General features: G+C 28.4%; 13 protein-coding genes across 13 annotated transcripts; 8 read left to right on the forward strand and 5 right to left on the reverse strand. All coding sequences in view use genetic code 12, as the record gives it.

Moving 5' to 3' along the window:
- Positions 1–324: 324 nt before the first annotated feature.
- KGF54_002189 (uncharacterized protein) lies at positions 325–2,046 on the reverse strand (the record flags this gene model as incomplete). The annotated part of the gene is made up of 1 exon (XM_051762641.1): positions 325–2,046. The coding sequence occupies one exon, from the start codon at positions 2,044–2,046 to the stop codon at positions 325–327; it is 1,722 nt and encodes a 573-aa protein (XP_051620701.1).
- Positions 2,047–2,617: 571 nt separating this feature from the next.
- On the forward strand, positions 2,618–3,097 carry KGF54_002190 (guanine nucleotide exchange factor; the record flags this gene model as incomplete). The annotated part of the gene is made up of 1 exon (XM_051762643.1): positions 2,618–3,097. The coding sequence occupies one exon, from the start codon at positions 2,618–2,620 to the stop codon at positions 3,095–3,097; it is 480 nt and encodes a 159-aa protein (XP_051620702.1).
- A 518-nt stretch (positions 3,098–3,615) lies between these two features.
- Positions 3,616–4,230, forward strand: KGF54_002191 (uncharacterized protein; the record flags this gene model as incomplete). The annotated part of the gene is made up of 1 exon (XM_051762644.1): positions 3,616–4,230. One exon carries the CDS (start codon positions 3,616–3,618, stop codon positions 4,228–4,230), a length of 615 nt encoding a protein of 204 aa, XP_051620703.1.
- A 1,093-nt stretch (positions 4,231–5,323) lies between these two features.
- Positions 5,324–7,435, forward strand: KGF54_002192 (uncharacterized protein; the record flags this gene model as incomplete). Its single annotated transcript, XM_051762645.1, has 1 exon — positions 5,324–7,435. The coding sequence occupies one exon, from the start codon at positions 5,324–5,326 to the stop codon at positions 7,433–7,435; it is 2,112 nt and encodes a 703-aa protein (XP_051620704.1).
- Positions 7,436–7,563: 128 nt separating this feature from the next.
- KGF54_002193 (uncharacterized protein) lies at positions 7,564–8,811 on the reverse strand (the record flags this gene model as incomplete). The annotated part of the gene is made up of 1 exon (XM_051762646.1): positions 7,564–8,811. One exon carries the CDS (start codon positions 8,809–8,811, stop codon positions 7,564–7,566), a length of 1,248 nt encoding a protein of 415 aa, XP_051620705.1.
- Positions 8,812–8,954: 143 nt separating this feature from the next.
- On the reverse strand, positions 8,955–9,782 carry KGF54_002194 (uncharacterized protein; the record flags this gene model as incomplete). Its single annotated transcript, XM_051762647.1, has 1 exon — positions 8,955–9,782. The coding sequence occupies one exon, from the start codon at positions 9,780–9,782 to the stop codon at positions 8,955–8,957; it is 828 nt and encodes a 275-aa protein (XP_051620706.1).
- A 157-nt stretch (positions 9,783–9,939) lies between these two features.
- KGF54_002195 (3-hydroxyanthranilate 3,4-dioxygenase) lies at positions 9,940–10,455 on the forward strand (the record flags this gene model as incomplete). The annotated part of the gene is made up of 1 exon (XM_051762648.1): positions 9,940–10,455. The coding sequence occupies one exon, from the start codon at positions 9,940–9,942 to the stop codon at positions 10,453–10,455; it is 516 nt and encodes a 171-aa protein (XP_051620707.1).
- Positions 10,456–10,522: 67 nt separating this feature from the next.
- On the reverse strand, positions 10,523–11,251 carry KGF54_002196 (uncharacterized protein; the record flags this gene model as incomplete). The annotated part of the gene is made up of 1 exon (XM_051762649.1): positions 10,523–11,251. The coding sequence occupies one exon, from the start codon at positions 11,249–11,251 to the stop codon at positions 10,523–10,525; it is 729 nt and encodes a 242-aa protein (XP_051620708.1).
- Positions 11,252–11,401: 150 nt separating this feature from the next.
- Positions 11,402–12,250, forward strand: KGF54_002197 (uncharacterized protein; the record flags this gene model as incomplete). The annotated part of the gene is made up of 1 exon (XM_051762650.1): positions 11,402–12,250. One exon carries the CDS (start codon positions 11,402–11,404, stop codon positions 12,248–12,250), a length of 849 nt encoding a protein of 282 aa, XP_051620709.1.
- A 1,932-nt stretch (positions 12,251–14,182) lies between these two features.
- On the forward strand, positions 14,183–15,046 carry KGF54_002198 (mitochondrial 2-oxodicarboxylate carrier; the record flags this gene model as incomplete). The annotated part of the gene is made up of 1 exon (XM_051762651.1): positions 14,183–15,046. One exon carries the CDS (start codon positions 14,183–14,185, stop codon positions 15,044–15,046), a length of 864 nt encoding a protein of 287 aa, XP_051620710.1.
- A 514-nt stretch (positions 15,047–15,560) lies between these two features.
- STE13 (Ste13p) lies at positions 15,561–18,245 on the forward strand (the record flags this gene model as incomplete). The annotated part of the gene is made up of 1 exon (XM_051762652.1): positions 15,561–18,245. The coding sequence occupies one exon, from the start codon at positions 15,561–15,563 to the stop codon at positions 18,243–18,245; it is 2,685 nt and encodes an 894-aa protein (XP_051620711.1).
- A 583-nt stretch (positions 18,246–18,828) lies between these two features.
- Positions 18,829–20,343, reverse strand: KGF54_002200 (TFIIH/NER complex subunit; the record flags this gene model as incomplete). The annotated part of the gene is made up of 1 exon (XM_051762655.1): positions 18,829–20,343. The coding sequence occupies one exon, from the start codon at positions 20,341–20,343 to the stop codon at positions 18,829–18,831; it is 1,515 nt and encodes a 504-aa protein (XP_051620712.1).
- A 134-nt stretch (positions 20,344–20,477) lies between these two features.
- On the forward strand, positions 20,478–23,945 carry KGF54_002201 (DNA-directed RNA polymerase III core subunit; the record flags this gene model as incomplete). Its single annotated transcript, XM_051762656.1, has 1 exon — positions 20,478–23,945. One exon carries the CDS (start codon positions 20,478–20,480, stop codon positions 23,943–23,945), a length of 3,468 nt encoding a protein of 1,155 aa, XP_051620713.1.
- Between the last annotated feature and the right edge of the window lie 38 nt (positions 23,946–23,983).

The following is a 23,983-nucleotide window of genomic DNA, read 5'->3' on the forward strand; positions in this document are numbered from 1 at the left end:
CTTTATATTGACTTTATATATTTTATATACTTTGACTTTTAACCCCCTTCTTAATTTGTTTCTATTTAGAAAAGTTTATTATTGATATCACTCTCACTCTGCCTCCTCCCCGTAAATTAGGTCGATCTGGTCCTGCACTACCACGTGTAAAATATTTTCATATTTCCAGATAAACCGGGTACTGAAGAGAGAAAAAAACTAAAAAGGGCTTAAAATACAAAATCTATTTTTAATCTTACGATATAATAATAATAATACATACAAAATGTAAAAACGAAATAAATAAATAACCGTCTAAATATATTCAAAATTTTTAATCACCGTTTATTTTTCTCCTGATGGGATTCTTTGTCTCAAATTATCTCTTATTTCATCTATAGCTTCATCAGGATTCATTATTTTTAATATTGATCTTCTTTTACTACTAACTAAAACTTGAGCATCTATATTATTTTGATCATCACTTATAAATGATTCTGTATCACCACCACCACCAAGCAATTGTTCTGAATTTGTTAACCTAAGACTTCTTAAAGGTTTTTTCTCAATCATTGGTGAAGTTGGAGGAGTATTTGTGAAACTAAATGATTTTTTGAGGTTTTTTATAGATTTACGTACTGCAACTGGATCTAATGTTGGTTGAATATCTTCATTTATCAGTTCATCATCCACAATATTTAAAGTTTCATTAGAAGCAAGATAACTATTTCTTAATTTTTTATTATCAAATTGTTGTCTTTTTTTCATCCATGAATCAATTGATGCTGCTCCACTTAATGTTGAACTTGAATCATTATCTAAATGTATATATATTGGATTATCATCTATTGAAATTGGTTGGGTTGTGTAATCAAATTTATAATCTATTTCATTATATGAAGTTTCATTATTAATTGTTTTTCGTTTTTTAAAAAAATAATAAAATACTAAAACCCCTAGTATTAAACAAACTATTGAAATGGGTATTACTGTTCCTAGTATTATTTTCTCTTTATTATTATTTGATGAATTATTAAGTGTTTGAATATTTGTATTTGTTTTAACATCTTCAACAGGTTTAAAAGTTTCTGCATCATATAAATTAATTTGATAACCTTGAGTAGTCATTCTTTTATCTTTTAAATCAGTAGTTGAATTAATTACTACTAAAGTTGAAAAAATAGTAGCACCACCTAATATTTCATCAATATTTAATTGATTATTACTCATATCTGAATGCCATTCCCAATTATTTGATGTCATTTGTAAATTTGCATAAAGAGGAGTACTTTGTTTACTATTTAAATCACCACCAATCATTAATACTTGATCTATATTAAAATTATTTATATTATTGGTTGGTTTGAAAATGGGCAACACCAAGGGAAAAGTTCTTGTATTTACTGTTGTTTCTGAGGTTTGAATTTGTTTAAAAGACCAACCGGAGTCAAAATTCCAAGTAGCTAATTGATACATATTTAACCAACCTTGAGTTGATTCACCTCCAATAATTAATTGTGATTGAGTATTTGGTGCTAAAATGTTTGAAGCTCCATAAAAAGGTTGTGGTTTTGTAGATGTTGTTATATTACTTATTGTTCCATTATTTAAATCTATTGAAATTAGTCGATTTGTAATTTGTTGATTTGATGAACATATTCCTCCATATATATATATTGAATCTTTATAATCTGATGTTAAAATAGTTGAATAATCATAAAATGAATTATCTATATAATCATCTAATTCTAAATCTATTTCGTTTTCCCATGAATCATTTATGAATTTAATTATTGATATTGATCCATCTTGACATAAATTTGAATTTGTGGTAGTATCTGATTTTGTTAATCCATATAATGAATCTCCTACAATGAATAATGTTGTATTTGCTGGTGGTGATGGTAAACTTGTGATAACTTGATGATTTACGAGATTGTTTGTTTTATTGAATTGACCAGTTATATCAAATTGTAATTGTAATAAATCATTATTTTTCAAATGTAGATAAACCAACCCGTTCTTGTATGAGTATAACGTATTCCAATTTTTATTAACTCTTGACATCTGTAAAAGATATTGACTTTGTGATAAGACTGAATGATATAAACATATCTTCAAAATTATTTGAAACAGAATCAATTTTTTTAAATGGAAAGAATGATACTAAAAAATAATTGTTCCATTTGTTTACAATTCAACCTATTTAGGAAAAGATATGGAGATATAAGATTTTTGAAAAAATTGTTCCATCAGGGGAATAAGATCCAAATAGTTTAATTAACTCTGAAAGATCTCACTTTTTTAAGTTTGATGGTTCAAATTCGGAGTCGAAGCTTTAGGGGTAACTTCACTTAAATTTTGAAATTTCAATATCTTGATCAATAATTAAGTGAAAGATTTTATAACAAATAAGAAAATGCCTTACTTTATATAATTTGTAGATCCATAAGCTTTATGATGACTCCGTACTGTTTATATCCAAGTCTCGAGCTAAACTTGGAACATAATGTTTTGGTTGCCTTTTCTTAATTTATTCTTCTACTCTTCCCCAGATAAGAAAAAATCGAAGAAGTTAGAAAAAATATATACTAAAAAAAATATATATATAAATATTTTTACAACCAAAATTCCAGAAATGACAGTATTATCATCAGACGAAATCAATCTAGACCAATTGTCATCACAATACAAGAAAATAATATTGAAATGTCCATTTCCCAATTGTAACACTAAAATTATTCAATATTCATCAACAAAATTGAAATCACAAGATATAGAAAATGCACCAAAATGTATTGGAATTCAAAACTATCCACAAATAAAAGAACCAAAATTATCAACATCCACTTCAAAATTTTATCAAATAAATGATGTTTGGGAATTCGATAATATTGGAGTTAGTAGACCTACGGAAATACAAAAAGAACCAATACTATTAAAAGTAGATGGAGAAGAAGAAGAAGAAATTCAAATAAATATAGAAAGATTACTTATTTGTAGTGAATGTGATAGAGGTTCTTTAGGTTTTGCAGGAATTGAATATGGTAAAGATAATGATCATAAAAATTTAAATTATTTCTTGAGTCAAAATAGTGTTTTATATGAATATGAATAGATTTAAAATTTTACAAAAATTTGAAGAATAATTATCTTGATAAGATCTCTTGCACAATTTTGTTGAGCTCAAGCGGATGATTTTGATTTAATAGTGGAAATCAGGTTAAAAATGTTTGTACATTATTAATCCGTCTCTTCTATTCAAAATTGATCTTAAAAATTTAATTTAGAATTAAAAACTAAATAAAAAGTCCGAAATATCTTTAATTCCGAAACTTGCATAAATAATAATTTTTGAATAAAGTATTCTAAGAGTACAAGTTTCAGAGGCGAATAATTAGATTAATTTTAATGATCTTCGAGTAAAAGTGTTAATATTCGAAGTATCGTAGCAGCAAGCCCCGCACTCAAAATGTATAACAGTGTGAAAGTTTCTAATGGTTTCTATTTTCTGTGTGTTGTGATATGATAATTAATTTACGATGATAATTTTTGCAACCAAAAAGAAATAATCAGACTAAAAAAACATATTGGTTGCCAACATTCACATTTATCAATAAGTATTGAAAAAAAAATATGCCACCAAAAGCTAAAAAAGGTAAATCATTAGAAGAAAAACAAAAAGATTTATTAGAATGGTTTCAATCAAATCATGATTTTTATCCATTGAAAGAAATTGAACAAAAAGCAAGTAAAAATTGTAAAATTTCATCAATTCAAATTAAAGAATTAGTTAACAACCTAGTTAATGAAGGATTTATTGAAGTTGAAAAATGTGGTACTACTAATTTATATTGGAGTTTTAAGTATAATCAAATTAAATTGAAAGAAGATAAGTTAACTAGATTAAGTGAAGAAATTAAAGAAAATAAAGATACTTCTAAAGAACTAGAACAAAAATTACAAGTTTCAGAAGAAGAAAGAAGCACAGACAAAATGCCAGATAGAGATGAGAAAGTCTTAGAATTAGACACATTAAGTAAAGAAATTGCTGACTTAAACTCAAAATTGAATCAATTAAGTTTAGTTAATAATGTTGATGAAATAAAGTCAAAAATCGAATTTTATAATGATCTGATTGAAACATTGTTGAGTTATTTAAGTCAAAGAAGTGGGTTCAAAATTGATGAATTAAAACAAGAATTTAATATACCAATGGAATTAGAAGATATTCCAGGATTGAAATCTTGAATGTAGGTTTGGTTGCAAAATAAATTAAAATTTTTAGTTGCAAATGTTTTGCTCTGATTAATGGGATAACAGAGTTTTTAAAGGTTAATAATAATATAAATAATATTCTAAATTAATTAGTACATCATTTATTATGTGATTTAATGTAGTTAATGGTATAAGATTCTCTTGAATGTGATCTTCATTGAAAAGGTTTATAACAACACACAAAAATTAAGATTAATTTTCACAGGCAACACAAAAAAAAAAACCCTAAAAATTAAATTTTACTCCTCTTTATAAAATTTTAATTTGACTTTAAATAAAAATTCTTTCCACTTTTTGATTAGACGAAAGCTTTTATTAAGGTTATAGTCCGCTAGCTATTGCAGTATGCAACTCACTGAATAGATCTAAATTCTATAGTAATGAACTTATTTGACTGAGATCATTTTATTTTCTTTAACTAATTAAATCTAACTAATAAATTCTTTAACTCCGATAGTAAAAACACATGCGTTAAAAATAAATAAAATTTAAGTTTTCTATAAAGAAACAATAAAATAAAATTATAATAATGTCATAAAAATTTAAAACTTAATAATATAAAAATAAATCAACTGATTTCTAAATTAAATTTGTCAATGATTTTGTAGAACTTTAATAGAAAGCTTTACTGATTTAAACGAATAAGTATTTTAGAATAAGATTTATATCATTGAAACAAAAATTGAAAATCTATTCTAAATATATAATTTATTTAATAGATAGAGATTTACAGTAATAAAAACTATTTCGTAATCTCCTATAATATTCAATAATATAAATTTAACCCCAGGTTTTTTATTTTTTTTAATCATTTTTTTGAAAAATTTAAATATTGATTTTTTTTTTCCATTCTTTTTTTTATTCTTTTTTAAGTCCTTACTTTTATTTATTCAATTATTTAACACATATTAATAGATAATTATTTATAATCAAATTTTATATAAAACAATAATTAATTCTCAACTTTATTTTACATATTCAATATTTTATTATCAGAGTCTTTAATTATAATCAACTTTATTTTTACTTTCATTTTTAAAATAATCACTACATCCAATATTCAAAAATGGCCTTATTACCTGATATTGCCGATGAAAGTCATGCTCAAACTTTTTCATATTTAGTTGATGGTGTTATACATGATATACCAATTGAAATTGCAAGAGAATTTTTAAGTAATGATTTAAATGAAGAAGAAATTATTGAATATACTAAATTTTATACAAAACCAAGTGATTTACCCCAATTTAAACAACAAGTATTAGATGTTATTAATACAAATACAACAAATGCAACTCAATTATTTATTTTAACAATGACTATATTAGATTCTAAAATATTAGCACCAACTTTTACAAATTCAATAACTCTTGTTAAAGATATGTCATTAAAAGAAAGAGAAAATTTAATTAAAAGTTGGAGAGATTCACCAATACCATTAAAAAATAGATTATATAGAATGTGTGTTTCATTAGGTTTAAAAACTTTTGTTACTATAAATAATGAATTACATTTAAAAGCTATTCATTATCCTGGTAAAGATTTAAAAGAAAAAGCTTATTCAACTCAAGAAATTGATCCTTTCAAATATGATTTTGTTAAAAAACCACAATTTCAAAATTCTGAAATATATTTACCTGATATTGATGTTGTTATTATTGGTTCAGGTGCAGGTGCAGGAGTTGTTGCTCATACTTTAGCAAATGATGGTTATAAAACATTAACTTTAGAAAAAGGTAAATATTTTTCAACTTCAGAATATAATTTTAGTGATTGTGATGGTATGCAAGAATTATATCAAGGTGGTGGTGCAGTAAGTACTACGAATCAACAATTATTTATATTAGCTGGTTCTACATTTGGTGGTGGAACTACAGTTAATTGGAGTGCTTGTTTAAAAACTCCATTTAAAGTAAGAAAAGAATGGTATGATGATTATGGAGTTGAATTTGCAGCAACTGATTCTTATGATAAATGTCAAGATTATGTATGGAAACAAATGGGTGCATCAACTGAAGGTATTACTCATTCATTAGCTAATAAAATTGTTGTTGATGGTGGTAAAAAATTAGGTTATGCAAGTAAAGAAATTGAACAAAATAGTGGTGGACATCCTCATCATCCTTGTGGATTTTGTTTCTTGGGTTGTAAATATGGTATTAAACAAGGTGCTTCGGTAAATTGGTTTAGAGATGCAGCAGCTCATGGGTCCAAATTTATGGATAAAGTAAGAGTTTTAAGAATTTTACATGAAAAGGGAGTTGCAAAAGGTTTATTATGTTTAAATGAAGAAACTGGAATGGTTTTCAGAATTTCAGGACCTAAAAAATATGTTGTTTCTGGTGGTTCATTAAATACTCCTATAATTTTACAAAATTCAGGTTTTAAAAATAAAAATATTGGTAAAAATTTAACATTACATCCAGTTACTGTAGTATTTGGAGATTTTGGACGTGATGTTCAAGCTGATCATTTTGATAAAAGTATTATGACATCTGTATGTACACAAGTTGATGATTTAGATGGTAAAGCTCATGGAGCAAAAATTGAAACTATTTTAAATACTCCTTTTTTACAAGCAGCAATGTTACCATGGCGTGGATCAGATGAAGCAAGGAAAGATATATTACGTTATAATAATATGACTGCAATGTTATTAATTACAAGAGATACTTCAACTGGATCAGTTACTGGTGATCCAAATAGACCAGAAGCTTTATATATTGATTATACTGTCAGTAAATTTGATAAGAATGCATTATTGCAAGCTTTATTAATAACATCAGATATGCTTTATATTGAAGGTGCTAAAAGAATATTAAGTCCTCAAGCATGGGTTCCAATTTTTGAATCTACAACTCCAAAAGATCAAAGATCAATAAAGGATAAAGATTATGTTGAATGGAGAAATAAAGTTGCTAAAATTCCTTTAGATACATATGGAACACCTTATGGATCAGCTCATCAAATGTCAAGTTGTAGAATGTCAGGAAAAGGTCCTAAATATGGAGCTTGTGATACAAAGGGGAAATTATATGAAGCTTCAAATATTTATGTTGCTGATGCAAGTTTATTACCAACTGCTAGTGGAGCAAATCCAATGATTTCTACAATGACTGTTGCAAGACATGTTGCATTGGGAATTTGTGATGATTTGAAAGTTAAACCAAAATTATAGTTTATATTGTATATTTTTATTAAACAAAATTAAATTAGATCAAAAGGTAATGTTAACGTAAATTCTCTAAAAAATGGAAATAGTGACAAGATCAGAAAAATAAACTTTTATTTAATATACATCTCTATTTAACGATAATACCCTTGTTGTTGTTGACCATACCCAGTATATTGTTGTCCAAAATATCCAGTTTGTTGTTGTTGTTGTGGTACTTGTTGAAAACCCGTAAATTGTGGAGTTTGTTGTTGTTGGAAAATTTGTTGTTGAGGTTGTTGTTGCTGTTGACCAAAATACCCAGTCTGTTGCTGTTGCTGTTGTTGAGGAGATACAACACCAGTAGGTTGATTATATAACGACATTATATTTTGTTTACTTGTTTGTTGAGCAATTAATTGAGGATTATTCATGGCTTGTAATTGTTGTTGATGTTGAGGATTATTAGGATCTAAATATTCTTGACCATTTTGATCAACATATGATATTTGTCCCGTTATTGGATCTGTGTATTGATATATTTGAGGTTGTTGTTGTATTATACCTGTTTGTTGTTGTGGTAGTTGTTGTTGTTGTTGACCGTTTGAACTCCACCAATCTGAATTTGATGATGTTGGTTGACTTTGTACTGTGTTTGTACTAGTTGTTGTTGAAGCACGAGGTCTATTTGGTAAACTTGGAGCTGTTTCTTCTTTTGCTGGATTTATTTTAATATCTTGATCTAAAATATCCAAAGCTCTATCAATGTTACCATTACTTAATAATAAACTTTCTAAAATTTCATCTCTGTCATTATACCCAAAAGTTCTTATTTTATTTACTTGATTTTGATATTGAGTATATTCAAAAGTTGTTAATTTTCTATGAGTTAATTTTGGAATAACACCAGGAATACTTCTTGTACTATTTGATCTTGATCTTCTTGAAACTATATCATCACTTGCGTTACTATATTTTGACATTCTATCATCATCGAACTCATGCTGATCTATATCATCATCTCTATATTTACCTAGTATATATTTGTCTCTAATATATTGTTCAACAACTCCAACATCATCATCTCCATCATATGGAAATGGAATCTTTTTAGAATTCCATTTCTTTCTTGCTTTTGCATTTCCTATTTTACGTAATTTGTTAACTTGTTCATCTGTCCAATTATCCAAAGTTAATGATTTAACTTTTGATATATTATAATTTGGTGGACCTAAAATTCGTTTATGAACTGATGCACACCTACCACATAAAAATATACCTAAATTATATGAAGCCCAAGTTGGATATTGGGCTTTACATTCTCCACATTTATTATCATTACCTCTACTATTTACAATATCTATCAATTGTTTTTCTGTATTCTTTTGATGTCTCCTTGACATTGTTTTTGTAGTTGTTGTGGTGGTGGTGAAATTATTTTAGATTGAAAGGCTTGTGGTTTTGGATTGTTCGGAAATTAAAAAAAGATTGTAGAAGAATAATGAGAAATTTAAAATTAAATGTTACAGAAGTAATATTTTTTATTTTATATTAAATTTATATTAAATTCAAAAGAAGTTCTCATATCTCTTATAATTAGTTCATTAATATCTATATTTATATCATTTAAGTAATGATCAACATTAATTGATTTTACAGCTTCATCTAATTCTTCGAAATTTGGTACATTCGCGGATTTGGGGTATCCTGTTGCAAGTGAAATATGGATAGAATCTTTTAATAAATCTGGAAATTGAACTTGTCCACGATTTTCTTTGGTGGTTTCATTAAATACCTTTAACATTTCTTCTATATATTTTTTGATTTCCATATCTAGGTTTACTACTCCACAAAGAAATATTATTGATTTTGTAGGACTTTTACCTAAAATTAATTTGTTTTCAAATTTCAATCTTATCGATTTTTTAGATAGCATATTTAGCATTTGAATACTTGAACTTGGTGGTGTAACTATTGAATTTTCTGGAAGTCTCAATGAAGCTATTTTACTCCGTATATCATTCTTGAACTTTGATGCATTTTTGTCTTCAATATTTACCGTAGGATATGCAGTAATATGATATTTAATTTGTCTTTTAAAATCTTTGTTGACAGGTTTAAAGATGTAATTTTGATTTAGTAAAGTTATTTCTTTCGTTATATAATTTGTTAATTTATCTAGATTTGAAGTTGTTGTAAGTGATGGTTTCCAAGGTATGTAAGAAAATAATGATGTAGTTGATAATGTTCTCATTTGTTGATGTTGCAGGAAAATTTCAATTGGGGGTGGTGGTATTAGTTTTGAATCAGACTCATTGGTATTTGACTGCTCTTCTTCACTATCTGATGATGAGTAATTTTGTAAATATTCCATGAATAGATCTAATGCTTAAGAGATCTGAAATCAATTTCGTAAACAATAATTGTCGTGTCTGAAAACACTAAATATGAAACAAGACTTTATATAATTTTCTATAAACTCTCCAAACTTTTCAAATCTTGTAATTCCGAAACAATCACCACCAAGAAAGATGGTGCTTCCACAACCAATTAACATCAAAAAATGGATAGAAGAAAATGAAAACCTATTGAAACCACCAGTAAATAATTATTGTTTACATAGAGGTGGTTTTACAACAATGATTGTTGGTGGTCCAAATGAAAGAAGTGATTATCATATAAATCAAACCCCAGAATATTTTTATCAACATAAAGGAGCTATATGTTTGAAAGTAGTTGATGATGGTGAATTCAAAGATATTTGGATTCAAGAAGGTGATCTGTTTTTGTTACCATCAAACATTCCACATAATCCTTGTAGATTTACTGATACTATTGGAATTGTTGTTGAACAAGATAGACCAAAGGGAGTCAATGATGGAATTAGATGGTATTGTTCCAATTGTAACGAAATAGTTTACGAGAAGGAATTTTATTTAACTGATTTAGGTACTCAAATTAAAGAAGCAATTTTAGAATTTGATTCAGATATTAAAAATAAAACATGTTCAAAATGTGGTACAATTAATTCTTCAAAAAGAGATTAATTTGCTTAAAAGTCTAATTTATTTCTAATTTATGTAATCTATAATATATGAGTTTATGAGTGTATGATCAATCTAATTTACCTTTCGTGTATAATTCTTCACCTTTTTCAAATACATAATCTACAGCAATTTCACATGGTTTATCAAACAAGTAAGGTAATACAGGTACAATTGCTAATCCCACACCAACAGGACCATAAGTTTTCAAAGCCTTTGGTGAATTTTTAAATAAGATTGAAGAATATCTAACTGCTGAATGTATAGTAAATGCTGGTAATCCCATTGATGCAATACTTTGGAAAACTGCTCTTTTTACAGCTACAATTTTCCAGTCTGAATCAATTGCTGGTCTAGTTTCTTTAAAGGCTTCAGCAGCAATTGGATTAGGTGCTGGTGCTTTGTTCCATGGCATTAATCCTCCGTGTGAAGGCCATCTACCCTCGGATTTCATTTTAGTTTGCCACAGCACGTATGAAACATCACCTATCAAATAAAGCCAAGATATTGTATACCCAGCTTTAACTAACCATGGATGAGCAACTGGTCTAAAAGATTCCCCAATATCTGAAGTATATGCAACATAACGATGTGAAGCTAATAAAATAGTTCTAAATCTATTGGCATAAGCTGCATACCTAAGGTTTGATTCTTGAGTTTCAGCAGATTTATCATCTAATGACCCTCTGACTTTAGATACTGTGTCTTTAAGGGAATTATTGTCTATAGATTCACCATCTAATGATCCTTTGACTTTAGATACTGTGTCCCCAAGGGAATTGTTGCCGGTTGTAGACATCTGGTGGCAATTGAATTTGGTGCTTGCTACAACAAAAAATGCAATATATAAAATGCAAATTATTTTTAAACCCGAAAGTATATTTCGCAGATAAAGAAAATATAATCTAAAATATTTGTTACATCGATCAACTCATTCAATCCCCAAACTATGAAGTTCATAATAGTAATCAGATTCACTAATGCTTTATCATCAAACGAACAAATACAAGATTTATCATTACCAATAAGTATAAATTTTGATAAAGATGATGTAAATAAATTAATAAATACAAATTGGTTAAAATCATCAATACGAAGTAAAGTTTCACAATGTACAACCAAAAGATTGAAATTAATATATAATGGACGGGTACTTAATGAAAAAACTGATTTCGAAAAAGATATATTAAAACCAAGATTACAAAACTTATCTGATAATGATTCAATATATATTCATTGTGTAGTAGGAGAACAATTAACTCAACAACAATTACAAGAAGAAAATCAACTTGATAATCAAGCACAAGCAGTAACTACTACACCAAATGTGATAGGATTTGATAGATTATTACAACAAGGATTTTCAAGAGATGATGTGACTGATTTAAGAAGACAATTCATGTCAATATATGGAGCTACAAATTCAACTAGATCAAATAATGATATAATAGATGTTGAAGAAGATGAAAGTAGACAAAGAGATCTAAGACAACTCGAGGAAAGATGGATTGAATCAACTTCAAATACTGACGCAAATGCAACTACTACAACAACAAGAAATAATAACAACCTAAATCAAGATACAGATCAACCACCACAAACTCCATTAGATATGGATGAAGTTCATATAAATGAAGATTTATTATTAGGATTTTTAATTGGAATATTCTTGGGTGTTATATCGGGACTTTTCATCTTAGTTGATGATACCGTTTTTAACAAACGTCAAAAGATGGCAATTATAGCTGGTCTATCCATCAATTTTTCATTAGCTTTAGTTAGAGGTTTATGGTTATAAATTATAATATACAAATTCGTAACTTCTTGTATCTCAAAAATAAATGTGTGATCTCCCAGCCCTCATTAAATTCGTTTATAATTGGATTATAATGAAAGGGCATTAAGATGATCGTTTGTGTTTAAAAGGTTCAATCTCGCCAAAAGCTTGACGCTCGCCAACTCGTTAGGATTTAAATAGAACAGACAAGCAACACGGTTAAAGCTTTGGCTGCCGCACAAAGAGAAAAGAAAAAGAAGAAGAAAAAGTTGTAAAAAAAAATTTAATTTTGATATTTGAAAAATTTATACTAACGAGATGGTGATAATTTTCAAAAATTACACAAAATGTGCTTTATTTACCCTGCAAATTTGACAGTTGATGAAGACCATTGACATATTAATATAATCTAGTGGCAAAGTTTATTGACTTATTTGAGTTTGATAGTACTTCCCTTAAGCTTCATTTGGAAGTTTTGTAGCTGGAATTTTCAAGTCATTTCTCAAGAAATAAAAAACGCGCATTGGGCCAAAAATATGCAAATTCAAACTCAACACTCCATCTAAAAGACAGCTACTACTATCAAACCATTGAATAGACCGCTGTACAAACTACCTCTGTAACTAGCCAATTTTGGTATGCTACTATTGTTGTTTATTTCGAGAAAAGTGAGAACCAAATTTTGATGCGCGAATTTTCTCATTATGCGCTTTTTTGAAATGTTATTTTCCACAAATTCTTTGAATGTTTTATGGCTCAAAATACGGCAACGAAGTTGACCAAAATTAAACTGGGTCTTAAAATTTTGAAATTGCAATTAGAGTAATTAGTTTATCAAGAATATTTCTATATTTAGACTTTTGAAAAATTTTGTAACGAATGTTGTTGCGAAGGAGAAGTATACCCGGATTCGAATTTGAGTATAGAGAGAGAAGATGAAAAAGAGCTTTACTGTTCCGTAACTGCATATTGATATAAGTTGCAAAATTTGAAATACGATGTTTTTGCTAGTCGGTTGCCCTAAATTTTCAAAAAGAAATGAACTGATTTTTGAGAGTATTTTTTTGGTCACAAGAATTAATTGACTAGGTAAAACAATCGTTGAATTGAAAGATTTGTAGTCTATAGAGATCTAACCTTAAAACCTATTCAATGTCTTAATGAATTGGGGTTTGAAACCCGTTCAATCTTCAAAAAAATTTTGATGAAGGTGTTCGAGGACTTTATATAGATTAAATTGTAAAGATGCAATTTGCTGCAAATTTTAAAGCTTTTTAAAACGCTTTAGGTTCAATTTGTTTGTTTCCTAATTATTCCTAAATTTAAGTATTAGAATTCTTAATTTTGGGGTTCGATTTAAAAAGAATTTTTTTTAATTTTATTTAATTTTATTCTTACTAGTCTTGGCTAGATCTCTTGTGATGTTTAGATTGATTTTAGGCGGATTGGTCAACCCAGTTTATTTGATAATAAGTCTAGAGATGGTGAAGTTTATGAGAGTTGATTTCTACAATTAATTAAGGAAGATTATCTAATTTTTAAATTTTGATTCAATACTGAATTTTGATAGGAAAGCTGCCCCGCTTTTTTTATTTTCTTTTATCTTTGGTTTTTTAATTTTAAATTTTTTATTTAACTCTGGAAAATTAGGATTAAGAATCTTTTATTTATCAATTATCAAACTTTCAGATCTTTTATTTGATACTTTCTTCTTACAAAAGTTTGTTTATTCAATTCAACTTCAATTCAAACTTAGAACTTTGATTATATTTTCAAATAAAAGTTTATCTTGATAATAATAAATTATTATTTTAATTCTTCAATTAATAATCTAAAATTTTTATAATTTTATTTGAAAAATAATTATAATTTAAGAGACACTAAAATCATTTTGTTCAGTTTACAACACTTTTTTTCTTTTTCATATCATATCAAATAATAAGTACATAAGATATGGCTGAACCAGCTCCATTACCATTCATCTATCAATTCATATCTGGTGCTGTAGCAGGGGTCTCTGAGATCCTTGTTATGTATCCATTAGATGTTGTTAAAACAAGACAACAATTAGATTCAACAAATGCAACAAAAGGTACTTTAAATTGTTTAAGAACAATTATTAAGGAAGAAGGATTTTCAAGATTATATAAAGGTATATCAGCACCAATTTTAATGGAAGCTCCAAAAAGAGCAACAAAATTTGCTGCAAATGATGAATGGGGTAAATTTTATAGAAAAGCATTTGATATGAAAACAATGAATCAACCATTAGCTATATTAACTGGAGCTACTGCTGGAGCAACTGAATCATTTGTTGTTGTTCCTTTTGAATTAGTTAAAATTAGATTACAAGATAGAACTACAAAATTTAATGGTATGGGAGAAGTTGTTAAAGATATTATTAGTAAAAATGGTGTTTTAGGTTTATATAAAGGTTTAGAATCAACAATGTGGAGACATATATGGTGGAATGCAGGTTATTTTGGTTGTATTCATCAAGTTAAATCTTATATGCCAAAACCAAAAGATAATACTCAAAAAGTCTTAATTGATTTAACTTGTGGTACCATTGGTGGTACAGTTGGTACAATTTTAAATACTCCTTTCGATGTTGTTAAATCAAGAATTCAAGCTGGTTCTCAAAGATATAAATGGACTTACCCATCATTAGCTATAGTTGCAAAAGAAGAAGGTTTTGGTGCATTATATAAAGGTTTTATTCCAAAAGTATTAAGATTAGGTCCAGGTGGTGGTATACTATTAGTTGTTTTCACTGCTTGTATGGATTTCTTTAGAAAAATGCAAGATAAAAAATAATCAATAAATAGCTAGCATATACATTATATATAAATATATTACATTATCTATTCATATAATTCTGGTGTAAAATGTGATTACCAGATTAGTCTGACAAAGGTAAAAGTTTGAATCATTATTTAAGAAATTTTGCAGATACTATATTGGACCAAAGATATTTCCGGAAGCATTTTACAAAGCCAAAACTTGAATTTTTTGAAAGAGATCATCTATACAAAGGAAAATTGATCTGACTTACCAGGTTGTGAAACTTTCATGAAATTTTTCAAGTTAAATTGACTACTTCTAAAGTTATAACTTTTTCATATAATTTCAAAAAAAGCCGCATTAATTTATTTTTTAACTTTTCTGAAATTTATATAAACAATAATTTGAAATATTTGATTACGATTTACGATTAAGAAAAGTATAAAAGCATTAGTTAATTTTTGAAAATTTTAAATGAAATATAACAATACCTGCTTTTTGTCCTTATTCTACATTCATTTCAATATATGACTAAACCACTAATATAATGTTTTCATTTTTCAAATCTCGACGTAAGTCAGAACAATATGAAATGGTTGATCAAAATATATCAGAAGAAAATACTACTCCATCAAGGTCGTCAAGTGATTCACAATCTTCAATAGTGTTTGAAGATATAGAGAATTTTACAAACAAGACAGAAAAAGAAGCAAATGATTTTTATAATGATCCAATTTTCCAATCAATACTACAGAGATATAGAAATCAAGGGATAAGTAAAAAAATTGTTAGTATTATTCTGGTGGTGTGTGTAATTTTATGGGTTGTCGGAGTCATGATGTACTCACAATTAAGTCCTAGACAAATACTAGACAAAACTAAATGGCAAACAAATATAAGCATAAATGGGGAGAATATTACATTGAATGAATATAACTCACAATATAAAAATATAACTTTTGAATATTGGAGGAATGGAGAGTTTGTTGCATATGAAGAAAGTATAACGTGGTTGAACCCAAACCAATACCCAAAAGAAAACGCTGGAGGTTATTATTTGACAAAAAGACCAGATCAAGTACTAATAAAACAAATAAATTCAGAATTTGAAGATACAATAGTTAAATCAAAAGAATTTGCATATGAGAATAATTTTTTCTACATTTCAGATATCATCATCAACCCAGCAAGATCAATTGAAGAATTGAATAATGATCATATAATCATTACTGATAAATTAGATCAGTGGAGACATCTGTCATTTGCATTATATTGGATATATAATCCAATACTAGCTACGTACACCCCCATACAACCTCCAAATACAAAACTGAACGTCTTGAATAAACTACATTATGCTGATTTTTCACCTGATGGAAAATACATACTATTTGCATTTGAACATAATTTATACATTCTAGAAGTATCTACAAAAGAAGTACATCAAATCACAAATGATGGATCACCAAATATTTTTAATGGGAAACCAGATTGGGTATATGAGGAAGAAGTTGCCGCTAGTGATAGATTAATATGGTGGTCACCAGATTCTTCAAAATTGATATTTGCAAAATTAAATGATACAGAAGTTGAAGAAATAAATATTGATTATTACATAAAACAAAATACCGATATTGGTATGCAATATCAACAACTGGATGAAAAACAATTTGAAAGCACTGATCAATATCCTATAAAAACTTCTTTAAAATACCCAAAACCTGGGACAAACATACCGATTATTTCACTTTTCATATATGATATTAATACCAAGAATGTTGAATCTTTGCTGGACAAAGATCAAGCATTAGGTAAAGATTTTATACTATATCAAGCTATATGGGTAGACAATGAAAGTTTTTTAATGAAACAAACTGATAGAACAAGTAAGATGTATACTAAGAAAGTTTACAATGCCAATTCTAAGGATATAAATTTGGTGAAATCATTTAATGCAACTGATGAATATGGTGGATGGGTTGAAAAAATGAAACCAATTACTTTGACAGCTAATGGTAAATACATTGATAATTATGTTGTAAATGGTGTTAATTATCTAGCTATATTTGACAGTGCATCAAGTGCTGAACCAACAAAAATTTTTGATAAATATCCAGCTATTAGTGAAGGAACTTTTGATAAACAACACAACAGTATATATTTTTTAACCTCATTTAAAAGTGCAATGGATTCTCATTTAGTTGGGTTCGATTTAACAAAAAATGAATATACTGAATTTACCACCACCAAAGAAGATGGATTTTATAATGCAAAATTTTCACAAAATGGTCAATTTTTAAGTTTAAAATATGATGGAGCAAATCAACCTTGGCAAAGGTTAATAAGTATGGCTGAATTACACGAACAAGAACAAGATGGTATTGAGCATACAATATTAAAACAGCCAATTATTAATTTTATGGATGTCACCCTGAAAAAATTACAAAACACTAATATACCAACCACCACATATAATGAAATTAAATTAAAGAAAGAAGATATATCCTTAAGTGTTCAAACAATTCTCCCACCAGGATTTGATCCCAAGCGAAAATACCCATTAGTGGTTCATGCATATGGAGGACCAGGTTCACAAAAAGTTCAAAAACAATATGATTTAGGATTTTTAAATGTTGCAAGTTCACAATTGAATGCGGTTATATTGGTGATTGATCCAAGAGGCACAGGTGGAAAAGATTGGAAATTCAAATCATATGCAAATAATAATATAGGATTTTGGGAACCAAGAGATATAAAATTAATAACCTCCGAGTTTATATCAGCTAATAAGTTTATTTCTAAATCAAAAGTTGCAATGTGGGGCTGGTCATATGGAGGATTTACTACCTTAAAGACTTTAGAATATGATAATGGTGAAATTTTCAAATATGGAATTGCAGTAGCACCAGTCACAAATTGGTTATTTTATGATGCTATATATACTGAAAGATATATGAATAAACCACAAACAAATCCAAGTTACGAAGAAGCTAGAATTAACAATGTTAAAAATTTCAAAAACGTCCAGAGATTATTAATAATGCATGGATCAGCTGATGATAATGTTCATTTACAAAATTCAATGTATTTAATGGATAAATTTAATTTAGCTGGAGTTGATAATTATGATTTTCATTTATTTCCAGATAGTGATCATAATATAAATTACCACGAGGGAAATTCATTTATTTTTAGAAAAATTCTAGATTGGTTGCAAAATAATTTTCGCTAGTTTTTTTTTTTTTTTTTTTCAACCAAATTAAGCATGAATTCAAAAAGTTTAAGAAGTAAGTAAAACCAAAAGAAACTGATTGATTTTGATAACTGACGTTGATAGAAACAAAAGCAACCACCTATGAGCTAAGTTTGGATAAGCAATTGAGACATTATCAACTAAAAAAAGATACACTAATTAAAGCAACAAAGTACACAAAAGATGAAGCTCAAGTACAAGAATTGATTTGTTATTGGAGAAATGTTGCTCAAAAGGCTCTAACTTACTTATATAATGAACAAGCAGTTAGGTTTTCACAAATTGGTGGGTTTAAAAATTGGCAATTACAACAATGGGAAACTCAACAAAATATTTTGGAAAATCAACAAACTGAATGGGAAATGGAATTACAAGATAAATTAGATGCTGCTACAAAAGCTGAAAAAGAATTACTAGTAGAACAATTACAAGAATCAGGGATTATGGTACAAGATGGAGAAATTATAAGTAACTACGAACGACCAGATCCTCCAGATTTAAATGATGAATTTACTTTAAAAGATTTATGTAAAATCTTACATATAGATTACAACCTCATTTATTAATTCAAATTCCTTAATTTTCTATTTGCAAAATCAGCAACTTGTGCCATACCATCTTTTGTAACGAAGAATTTTTTCTTGGTTTTATCACTCCATATTAATACACCTAATTCAGTTGCATAATTTGATAATATTTCATATTCTTGTAAATTTGCAAAATCTTTAAATAAATAACCTTCAAAAGTTTGGATTCTATCTAACTCTAATTGCCAAAGCTTGATTTGATCAACTACATTTGGTGGTAAAACTTCTAGCTTATGTTGAGATATTGAACCATCTGCTTTACTTTGTGGTGCTCCACCTGCCGTGTTAATATTATGACTTGCATCGAATTCTACCTTTTTGTCTAATTTTTCTTTTGCAAGTGCTCTCATTTGTGGATGTGCATGAGTTTCTAAAAATTTTATAACTTGATCAGCTGTTATTCCATTATACAACGCGTTCCTTATTGATTCTCTTGTAATTTGACCACATATCATATTTGCAAATCTTGCCTTCATTTGAACAAATAAGTTTAGTATAGCAATTTCTAATGGAGAATTTGTATATGCATAAATTTTAAAATTTGTTTCTATAATTATTGATTCTTGAATATTTGAAGTAGCAACTTGACCTTCTGAAGTTTCTTCCATTGCTTGTTCAACCGCCATGGAAGGTGTTCTCAAAGCTGAAGAATCTGATGTTAATGTTGTTGCTAATCTTGTTGGATAAAATCTACTTGAAGAATCTGACCTTTGATAAACTAACCCATAATCTTTTAGGTCTGCAAGCATACTTATTTGAGTTTCACTTAAACTTGATACTGCATAACTTTTACCTAACTCTAGAGACCCTAAAATGAATATGAAATTTAATACATCAACTGGATTCATATTTAATTCTTGAGTTAAATTTAGGTATTGTAATAATAAAGTCCATATTTGTGCATTCACATCTTGTAAAAGAAATTGAAACCCAGTATTTGTAATATTTAAATTATTATCTCCACCTTCCATTAATCCTCCTAATTTCAACAAACTCAATACTGATTTAGATGGTGCTGGAGTACCTTCGGTTCCCACCATAAAATGCAAAATGGTTTCCCATTTGGTTGATGCAAATTTATCTAAAAATTGTATGTCCACTTTATGTTTATCTTCCGTGATGTTAATACTTCCAAATGCATTTGGATCTTGTGAACCAGTTAAGCAATCTCGAAAATTTGATCTGAATATGGAATTTAATCTAATATGCGTTCCTCTACTGTCATATTCTATTAAATGTAGTGACTCTAGTCTTTTCAATGCTTCAAATTCTAGTTTTCTAGCCAGTGGCTTACACCACTTTGTGAGATCTCTCATGGGTATTGGTTTTTCATTAAATATCATTGACATTATGTAGAATTTAGCCATTGGTGATAATAATCGATAAATTGACAAACATGTTGCGGGCGCTTCATATAATTTTGACTGCACTGTTTTGGGTAGATCTTCTAAGTATTCATTTACCGTTGCTTTAAATAGATTGGATGACATTTTGGTGAATTAAAGTGATAAGTAATGTATCTCTGATATTGGAGGGTAGCGCCACTTAAAACAAATATATTTTATAAAGTACTTGATGAGATCAAAATTTAATTTATTTTACTTTTGGGAAGTACCACCAAAAAATGACAAAAGGAAGGCCAACCACATCAGATAATGCCTTTAATGATCTTCTAAAACCTACATACAAGGGTAAAAATTTAACGGATGAAATAAAAACTTCAGAAGATAAATGGAATCTACTACCGGCATTTTTGAAAATTAAAGGATTAGTAAAACAACATTTAGATTCTTTCAATTATTTTGTTGATGTTGATTTAAGAAAAATATTAAAAGCAAATGCATTAGTGCTATCAGACGTTGATCCAGACTTTTATGTTAAATATCTAGATATAAGAGTAGGTCACAAATCAACTTCAACTCCTGGAACAAAAGAAGTTATATTACCACCACATGAATGTAGATTAAGAGATTTAACTTACTCAGCTCCAATATATGTTGATGTTGAATACACGAGAGGTAGAAAAATTATAAGACATAACGATTTAGAAATAGGGAGAATGCCAGTAATGTTAAGATCAAATAAATGTATGTTGGATGGAATGAATGAAAAATTAATGGCACAAGTTGATGAATGTCCTTTAGATCCTGGTGGATATTTTATAGTAAATGGTACTGAAAAAGTTATATTAGTTCAAGAACAATTATCAAAAAATAGAATTATTGTGGAAGCAGACGAAAAGAAGGGAATAGTTCAAGCATCAGTAACTTCATCAACTCATGAAAGAAAATCAAAAACTTATGTAATTACCAAAAATGATAAAATATATTTAAAACATAACTCGATTAGTGAAGATATTCCCATAGTTATTGTATTAAAAGCAGCAGGTATAACGTCAGATCTAGAAATTTTGCAACTAGTTTGTGGTTCAGATCCAAATTATCAAGATTTATTCGTTGTAAATTTTGAAGAAGCAGCAAAACTTGAGGTTTTTACACAACAACAAGCATTACTTTACTTGGGTAAACGAGTTAAAACTATAAGAAGAGCAGGCGCACCAAAATTATCACAATTACAAGAAGGTATTGAAGCCATTGCCACCACCATAATTGCACATTTAACAGTTAGTGATTTACAATTTAGAGAGAAAGCCTTGTATATGGCAATGATGGCAAGACGAGTTATAATGGCCATGCATAACCCAAAAATGGTGGATGATAGAGATTACGTTGGTAATAAAAGATTAGAATTAGCAGGTCAATTGATGTCATTACTTTTTGAAGACTTATTCAAAAAGTTTAATTCAGATTTTAAAGCAAATATTGATAAAATACTAAAAAAGCCAAGTAGAACCTCGGAATTTGATGCATTATTATCTATAAATATACATTCAAATAATATTACAATGGGATTAAATAGAGCAATTTCGACTGGTAATTGGTCATTAAAACGTTTCAAGATGGAAAGAGCAGGTGTTACACATGTTTTGTCTAGACTATCATATATATCAGCATTAGGTATGATGACACGTATCTCATCACAATTTGAGAAATCAAGAAAAGTCTCAGGACCAAGAGCTTTACAACCTTCACAATTTGGAATGCTTTGTACTGCTGATACACCTGAAGGTGAAGCTTGTGGGTTAGTTAAAAATTTAGCTCTTATGACACATATTACAACTGATGATGAAGAAGGTCCTATAAAGAAATTATGTACTGTTTTAGGGTGTGAATCCATCTTGGGGTTAGATTCTGCTACATTACATGTTGAAGGTAATTTTGGAATTTATCTCAATGGTACTCTTTTGGGTACTACTAGATTTCCAGTAAAATTTGTTACTGATTTCCGTAGATTAAGAAGAGCTGGTAAAGTTTCTGCATTTGTTAGTATTTATACAAATAGCCATCATCAATCTGTACATATTGCTACTGATGGAGGTAGAATATGTCGTCCATTAATTATAGTTGAAAATAATAAATCAAGAGTACAACCAAAACATTTGGAGAAGTTGCTAAAAGGAGAGTGGGAATTTGATGATTTTTTGAAAGAAGGTTTGGTGGAATATCTTGATGTCAATGAAGAAAACGATTCATTAATTGCTTTATATGAAAAAGATATTGGTGAACATCCCAACGCCACTACCACTCACCTAGAAATTGAACCTTTTACAGTGTTAGGAGCTGTTGCAGGTTTAATTCCATATCCACATCATAATCAATCACCGAGAAATACTTATCAATGTGCGATGGGTAAACAAGCTATTGGAGCGATTGCATATAATCAATTTAGAAGAATTGATACTTTGTTGTACTTTATGGTATATCCTCAACAACCAATGGTTAAAACCAAAACTATAGAATTAATTAATTATGATAAATTACCAGCTGGTCAAAATGCAACTGTTGCAGTTATGTCGTATTCAGGTTATGATATTGAAGATGCTTTAGTTTTAAATAAATCATCATTAGATAGAGGTTTTGGTCGATGTCAAGTTGTACGTAAAAACACTGTCCAATTGAAAAAATATCCAAATCATACAAAAGATATCTTGTCAGGTATGAGAGTTGATGAAGATAATCAACCAATATTTCCACATCAAGCTTTGGGGCCAGATGGTTTAGGTGAAGTTGGAAGTAAAATTGAAAATGGGCAAGTATATGCAAATAAATGTGTTCCAACAAATGCAGGTGAATCTTCCTTAGGTCAACAACAACAACAACCACAACAACCACCTCAAGAAATGCATAGAGAATCAGCCGCATATTACAAAGGGGCAGAACCATCATATGTCGATCAAGTAATGATGTCAGTAAGTGATAATGATCAAGCACTTATCAAAGTATTACTTAGACAAACTAGACGTCCAGAATTGGGAGATAAATTTTCTTCAAGACATGGTCAAAAGGGTGTTTGTGGTATTATAGTACAACAAGAAGATTTACCTTTTAATGATGATGGTATATCACCAGATATTATAATGAATCCACATGGTTTCCCATCACGTATGACTGTGGGGAAAATGATTGAATTGATATCAGGTAAAGCAGGTGTATTAAATGGATCTTTAGAGTATGGTACATGTTTTGGAGGATCCAAGCTAGAAGATATGTCTAAAATATTAGTAGAAAAAGGTTTTTCTTATTCTGGTAAAGATATGTTATATTCAGGTATTACTGGAGAATGTTTACAAGCTTATATATTTTTTGGACCAATTTATTATCAAAAATTAAAACACATGGTTTTAGATAAAATGCATGCAAGAGCTAGAGGTCCAAGAGCAGTTTTGACAAGACAACCAACAGAAGGTAGATCAAGAGATGGGGGGTTACGTTTAGGTGAAATGGAAAGAGATTGTGTTATTGCTTATGGTGCTTCACAATTATTACTAGAAAGATTAATGATATCATCAGATGCTTTTGAAGTTGATATTTGTAATAAATGTGGTTTAATGGGATATAATTCTTGGTGTACAACATGTAAAGGTAGTGAAAATATTATAAAAATGACTATACCATATGCTGCTAAATTATTATTTCAAGAATTATTGTCAATGAATATAGCTCCAAGATTAAGATTAGGTGATGTTTTTTAGTAAATAAATAAGTAGAAAAAAAAATAATCATGTAATAA

Source organism: Candida jiufengensis (assembly GCF_024610255.1).
Source record: "Candida jiufengensis strain CBS 10846 chromosome Unknown scaffold4, whole genome shotgun sequence".
NCBI lineage: Eukaryota > Fungi > Ascomycota > Pichiomycetes > Serinales > Debaryomycetaceae > Lodderomyces > Lodderomyces jiufengensis.